This window comes from Cheilinus undulatus, linkage group 12 (assembly GCF_018320785.1).
Source record: "Cheilinus undulatus linkage group 12, ASM1832078v1, whole genome shotgun sequence".
Classification (NCBI taxonomy): Eukaryota; Metazoa; Chordata; class Actinopteri; order Labriformes; family Labridae; genus Cheilinus; species Cheilinus undulatus.
The window spans coordinates 36,004,033-36,011,636 of NC_054876.1; the positions used below are offsets into that span (position 1 = coordinate 36,004,033).

At 38.7% G+C, this 7,604-nt stretch overlaps 1 protein-coding gene across 1 annotated transcript in view; it reads left to right on the top strand.

The window, feature by feature from the left end:
- ephb4a (eph receptor B4a) overlaps window positions 1–3,224 on the top strand; it is a 68,576-nt gene extending 65,352 nt beyond the window's left edge. The window contains exons 15-17 of the mRNA XM_041800849.1: window positions 194–387; window positions 830–988; window positions 2,056–3,224. Of these exons, the coding sequence (XP_041656783.1) occupies window positions 194–387; window positions 830–988; window positions 2,056–2,164 (462 nt within the window). The 3' untranslated portion in view covers window positions 2,165–3,224. The remainder of the gene's footprint in view (window positions 1–193; window positions 388–829; window positions 989–2,055) is intronic.
- Window positions 3,225–7,604: the final 4,380 nt, after the last annotated feature.

The window sequence follows — 7,604 nt, forward strand, 5'->3', positions numbered from 1 at the left end:
TGAGGTATGCATTCTGTAAAACAGGGAAAATTGTTTTAATTGTGGCTTATTGATAAGATACCATGCAAGTCTAAGTCCAGGCTTTCCTATTTTCTCCAGATCTTGTTAAATTCCTTACTGCTTGTTTGTTTCAGGCTACAACAGATGGATTCACTATCATTAAGGGAATGTTTCTTATTACTATGATTATCAGGTAATCAATGCCATAGAGCAGGACTACAGGCTGCCCCCACCCCCTGACTGTCCCACCCACCTGCACCAGTTGATGCTGGATTGCTGGCAGAAGGACCGCTCTTCCCGCCCTCGCTTCGCTGACCTGGTCAGTGCTCTGGATAAGCTGATCCGTAACCCTGCATCCCTGAAAATAGTGGCCCAAGAAGCAGGAGGGTGAGTATACAGATAAAATACCTGTCAATCAAAGTGACAGTAAATATGCAGGTTGAGAGAGTACAGAAAAGAGGAGGAATGTTTCTCCTTTCATGACATTTCCCTCTTGGTGTCTGTGTGGAATTCTGATAATCCCAAAACAGGCATTACCCTCCTGCTGCCCAGTCTTAGTACCACCTTAATGTCCTGCTGTGAACTGTCAGACACTTGCTGTGCCCATTTCCCTTCCTCCACCTTCTGCCTGTCAGCTGGATGCATGTAGCAGAGGACACTCCACCCCTGACAAATCCCATTGTTTGTCGCTGTCCGTCACTCAGCTTCAGATTATACCTCTGCCTGTCGACTGGAATGTTGCTGCAGGACGTGTATAAGCTCTTCACTGTCATTTAGGTGGCTGTGTGAGTAAAGTCGTCCCCTTTGTTTCCCCTCTTCTGTACCCCAGGCCGTCCTACCCCCTGCTGGACCAGCGCGCACCTTTAGCCCTCTCGTCATGTGCATCAGTGGGGGAATGGCTCAGGGCCATCAAGATGGAGCGCTACGAAGACAGCTTCCTGCAGGCCGGCTTCAACTCAGTGGACCAGCTGTCCCAGATCACCACACAGTCAGTCCCTATCTTATCTTGATTCCTATCCATCTCATCTTATCTCTGTCTGTTATTCTATACAGCAAGGTAGATAATTGCACTATCCATCACCCTTCCTGAACAATTGGAAAAGTCTTAAGATTACTCATATTACACATATCCTCAGAGTTGGGCACAGTTAATCAAAATTTTAACTCTGTTAAACATTAATCCGTTAACACAGGAATTAATATTAATTACAGTTAATCCATTAATATCGGCATTAACGCCAAAACCTTTTGAAAGTCCAGCACTCTGCCCCTGGGCCATCATTATCCTCATTATAATGATTGTTTACAAAACTGCTGTTAAGTATTGTGCAATACATTACTAAAAAGTTATGATTTTTGTGATTCCACATTTCAAAATCCAACCAGCAGAAGCCACAATCTAGGCAATCTATTTAGAAATCACAATAATCATTTTTCAAATTAACAACCATGTGAAAATTTAATTAAAAACTAAATATCGATAATTAAGCATTAATGTGATATGTTCCCACCTCTGCTTATCTTTTGTATTATTGTTTTAACCATTTTATTTAATTAAAATGCTCATAATAAAAGTGCTGCTTTTCATCAGCTCTTTACTTTTATGTTGTACTATTTAAAGATAAATTAATGAATCTATTAGTGTCAGTATTTGTTGATATGAGCTCTGTTTCCAGACATCAGCCGTGGACAAATAATAGGAAATGAGCTGCTATCAGTAGCCATTGTTTTTCTGTTGTGTCCAAGTGGTTTAATGCTGGCATCTGGTTTTCTTAACTACCAGTAAAGAAGAGATTTTTTATTGTGAAAATGTGGGCAGAGTGGGTGTGTTGCATCTAAAAAGTTGGAAAAAAATCACAAGTACAGTGCATTCAGAAAGTACTCAGACCCCCATCACTGGGATCAACCTGCCAACAGAATTTTTTCAACACTAATGAATTATTATTACTGCCATATATTTATTCTCATCTACAGTATATATCTAATCTTAATCTTTTATGTTTTCATTTCATATTTTGGTTCCTCCTTTCTAATTGTTTTTTTATTTGTGTTCAGGGATTTGCTTCACATGGGAGTAACTTTGGCTGGGCATCAGAGGAAAATTCTCACCAGCATCCAGACAATGACCTTTCGGAACAAGAGCACTACAACTGTGACCTTCTAGCTCGCCCGTCTCCTGACCTGGACGTGACCACCAGCGCACAGGAGCAGCTGTATACCGAGAGCACTCTGGGTCATCTCTTGTGACCCATGGACTCTGAGAGAGATTGGCCGAATTTCTTAATCACGAGGAAAAAAAAATATAAAAAAAAAAGAACAAAGAGGACCTTTGGATCAGGATGAGCGAGTCTCTTCCAACAGTGACCATGAGGCTGAAGTGACGTAAAGAAAACAGACCAATTTTTACAGTTTGTGGTCAGTGTTTTTATATCTTCCTCGAAGTTATGACCCAATTGTGCTAAACAAAGAGGACAGAGTTTACAACATTTGTGTATTATCATGTCAATTTAAAAACTGGCAGTTGACTGGATTGTTGTACCTATTAAAAAAATTACTCAGCCAAAGGAGAGAAGAAATGCCAGTGCCAGTCCAAGGATTTCAGTGTTCATATTGTTGTCTAATTATGAATGCTTTCATCCTGGGTGTCTCACATTAAATTCCATCTGGATTACATACACTTCCACATCAAGAGTGAACATTTTAACCGTTGGATTTTGCTTCCTTATCATTTGGATTCAACATTACCTCCTCTTAACTCAGGTGTGATGTGTAACAGAGACTTTGGAGAGTGTTGTTTCTTGGCATCAACGGATTTATCTTCCATTGTTTGGCTCTCCATTTCCAGCTCCACATGTGAAGCGAAGAAAGACACAAAAACATATCAGCACTTTTATCATTTCAAAGTGATTTGTAATCTTCGGTAACTCCATGTGTTCCTTGTGGAGTGTGGTTGGGTATTTCTGCTGCCTGTGTTTCTGCTGGCAGCTCACTTTCATCAAAGTCAGACTGAACAAGGACCAAGTGGACTCAGAGACCAGAGAACACTGTAGAATTGGTTTTCTTCCTTCATATTTCCTAAGGAAGCAATCTGGCCTCAGACTTGTTTGTCTTGATATAACGGATACATTTTTAATTCTTATGCTGTATTCTCCATCTTCCAGTGCCATTCAGATCTTTGTGTACTTTAATGCCATTTTTATAAAGCAGAAATCTTTTATGAGTGACGTTTGTCTGATGATTTAATTAATCTTAAAGGCTTACTTTGACATTTTGAAGTTGAGTTTGTTATTTCTCTTTAACAGAAAGGCCTTCTTCTTCAAAGTTGGCAAGTTTTTATTCTGAATTTGGCCCAAAGCTATACAAAAAAGTTCTTTACATTCTTTACCAAAAACAAAGCACAGCTATCAGCTTAGCTAACATCCTTCTTTGCAGCCAGTAGTATCCATTGTTTTCTGGAGAAATGCTAAGAACAATAGTGTGAGTTGCTGTTTGATAAGCATACCACCCCACACATTTTAGAAGGAAAATATTCTCTGCTTTTAAGTCTCCAAAATAGATTTTGCTTTTCCCTTAAAGCTACACAAATTATACAACATGGAAAAAAACAGAAAGCTACTAGCTAAAGGTGAGTCAACAGCTTGTAGAAGGGATTTTTTATCACTTAATGCTTTTTTTTGGGTTATCTATTAGCCCCTGCTAGCTTTTAATTTGGGGCTTTTATTAAATTTAAAGTTTTTACATGTTTTGCCCAGAATTCATTGTTCATTATTTCCTGATACAAAGCATGGAAATCAGTACACACTGAACATTTATTTAATATTAAGAAAGGAAAATGATTTCTACTCCCTAACAGCCTAGCTTGTAGTAAAACGCTAATCCATTGATTTCAGCTGTTGTTAGCATAGCAAGCTCCCCTTTGTTATAAATTGGTTTATCTATTTTCTTTATCACTGGTGATGTAAACAAAGTATTTTTTACTAAAGCTATAAAAAATGTAAACATAAAGCAGAGCTAAAGGTTGCATCTACTTGTTAACAGCCTAGCTTGTAGTGAGAACCTAATCCATTTTCTAATCTGCTTAATTCAGCTGCTGTCAGCATAGCAAATTGTAAAGTAAGAAAATTATTTATGCTGAAGCTACTAAAAAAGTTCACTGATAACGAACAACAAAAAAGTCACAAGCTAATGGATATATTTACTCGCTAATAGCCTAGCTTATTTCCAGGGTATAAGGTTAATAATACAATTTAGCTGCTGTTAGCATAGCAACCTCCCCTTCACTATAAATTGATGAAAGATTTCTCAGTCAATGGTAACGTAAGCAAAGTATTTGCACTGAAGCTACCTAAAACGTTTATTAATGGTAAACAACAGGTTAAAGGTGACATCTGCTCGCTAACAGCATACCTTGTAGTAAGTAGCTACTCCTTTGGTTCAGGGTGTATTGTTTATAATAGTTTTTCAGCTATTAGCATAGCAACCTCCCCTTCACTATAAACGTGAATCATTTTTCTTCATCAATGGTGAAGTAAGCAAAGTATTTATGTTGAAGCTACAAAAAGTTCTGTAAAGGTAAACAACTTAAAGCTACAAGCTAAATGTTACATCTACTCGCTAATAGCCTAGCTTGTAGTGACTAATCCAGTGACTGTAATGTTAATGATACTATCTAGCTGCTATTAGCATCGCAGCCTTCCCTCCACTATAGATAGGTGGAAACATGTTTTTAGTCAATGGTGTAGTAAGTAAATAATTGTGCTAAAGCTACCCCAAAATACTTGCTTATCCATTGGTTTTATCTGCTGATAACATTCATTATAATGAAATTCTTCTTTATCAGTGGGGAAGTAGCCTAACTAAAGTGTTTGGGCTGGAGCTACCTAAAATGTGTATTAATGGTAGACAACGCAAAGCTGCAAGCTAAAGGTTGCCTCTACTTGCCAACAGCCTAGCTTGTAGTAATTGGTTAATCCAGTGGATGCTAATATCTTCATTTCCTGTAAACATAGCACACTCCCCTTTACTATTTGGTGAATCATTTTTCTCCATCAATGGTGAAGTAAGCTAAGTGTGCTGAAGCTACAAAAAAACGTTTATTGATGATAAACAACATAAAGCTACAAGCTTAAGGTGAGTTCACAGCTAGTAGATTCATTGGTTATGGCTAAATGATTCTGTTTGAGAAGCTATGAACCCTTGCTTGCAAATTAGCAAAGCTAGCAAAGCCATGCACCTTCCCTTTTTAAGCTCAGTCCTATTTTTCTCCAGCATTTTGACATTTGGTTTGGAAAAAAAGTTAAAATGTACTTGCTAACAGGCTGGCATGAAACCAGTAGCTTGTATCCACTGGTTTCAGAGTGGAATGCTAATTATGCTGTTTGACTAGCCTCCCTTCAGTTTAATTAAGTAAACTGGTGAGTTGAGCTTAGTATTTCTGCTTTTGTGCCAAAGCCATGCATTTTTTTCTTGGGTAACAAAACACATCTATCTACTCTCTAGCTAGCCTTCAGTTGGCAGTATCCATAGGTTTCAGGGTGGAATGCTAATATTAGCACTGAGATGATGTGTGATTAGCAGACTTCCCATCACCCACGACATTTTCAAGTGCTTGTTGAAGACGAGTAGCAGACTGGAGTTCAAAATGTCAAAGTATATCTCAAAGATCTGCATCTCTTCACGGATAATACCAGCGTTTTTGACATTTGGGTCATGTATAATGTTCCCCGTGGTAGCTCACAGACCTGCAGTGAATCAAGAAAATAAATCCAAAACATTGAAAACATCTTTAATCTACCATGTTGAATACAAAATATGTTTTTTTTTCCTAAATGTTTTCCACCATTCCACAGTGCACTAGATGTGGAAAAATATTTCTGCTGTTTTCTAAGGTTTTAAGAGGCTTGAAGTGCAAATTCACACACTTCAAACATGATGTGATTAACACATTCAAGTCTACTTTATGCACACCAAATATGAAAATTAAAAAGGCCAAGTGATTGAGGCATCTGTGATAGCAGAAAATCATCTATCTTTTAAAATCTAAATATATGTTGCGCCATAATTAAAACTGCTTGTTTTGTCCTGCAAGAGTCTGAGACATTCCTTTAAGGATTATGGGAAATGTGGTCTTCATATTGAAGATCTGAGTTAAACAAGTTTGAAATAATAAATAGATAAAATATGTTTTGATTACTGTCCTGTGTGTAGGCTAATCTGTATTCAGTATTCATAATAAAGATGCACACCAGTGTTTACCATCAAGGACTCTTTCTTCAGCTTATTTATATGTCTGATGCCTATCTTAAAATTCAGTCTCAACAAAGTTTCACCCTCTCTTGAACAGTAAAGTTAGTTCATATAAATGTAGGCGTCATATGAGTTCATGTAGGTCCGTATGAAAGTGAGATTTCAGATAATCTAATGACATGCTGTACTTTCCCATGACCCATGGTGACTTTTGTCCCAAATTCACAGCAAACCAGCTCTCTAAAGCACCTCTACTTCTGCAAAAACCCACTGTTGTTTCTGGATTAGCATGAATTTTTATTCTATCCTCAGTTGGGTTTTATTTCAGTGCTCAAGGATGTGAGGTAAATAAATTGTACTCTGATCTCTTGTTTTTATCTTTGGTTAGATAATACCCCGCCAGAGCTGTCTGTGATCATAGCAGAAATGTGCAAGCACGGAGTCTAATGGGGTATGTTTTTCCCATTTCTTTGTGGCTCTTGTTGCAAACATGCCTCTCATCTACCCGGTCGACTCTTTTTTTAATAATAAGAGAGAAACAGGAGAATGTAAGGGTGAGAAATGAGTCCTGCCCCGTTCTACATTTCCAAGCTTTGCTTTCTTGAAGCCTTTTCCCCTTGCCTTGTGTTTCTCCAGAGAGCCTTTACCCCCAAGGGCTTGAAGCTTGTCCTCTCCTATGTTTCCCCTCCTGGTCCTCAGCCCTTTTAATCATGAAGAGATGTTCTTTTCTTCTCCTGCGCCTCGGGCTGAGAGCAGCTTATAGTGCAGTATAAGCTTAAACTCTAATACTTTTTCTTTCTCTCCTGCCATCGCCAAAAGGTACCATAACCAGGCGAGGCTGCGAGGGCTTCGAGAAGTGTTTAAGTTCATTGATTAATGTGCTTTGATTATCTTTGTGTTAGTGAATCATTCTTTTTCTGCTGCTCTCATGTGGCCCACAAAGCACAGACCTGTGCTAATGTTGCCTTAATGTTGTGAAGATAAATAACAGTGAGTAACTGTGCTATCTAAGGGTTTTATTTTAATTCCTGCAGAGTTTTGTGGTGGATGAATCTCTGTAGCAGTGATTCAGTGTTTGAAAGAGAGAGTAGGGCATTCATCTCTGGTTTCTACTTCTGTCAGTGCTTTGCGTGACCGTTGACCCCGATGTATAGTACAAATCCAGCCCCAGCTTTGTCCATGCGACTGAATGGCCATTCATTAGACCAGGCCGACCAGGTTTTAGCATTTGGTGGATTGTGTCATTCCCTTCACATTCCTGTGTGCATTCAAGTGTGGAGTCTGTGCATGTGTGTGTGGGTGGTTAGATGGATGGCAGTGGTGGGTGGGGGTTAACCAGTGGGACAGGTACATGTGTG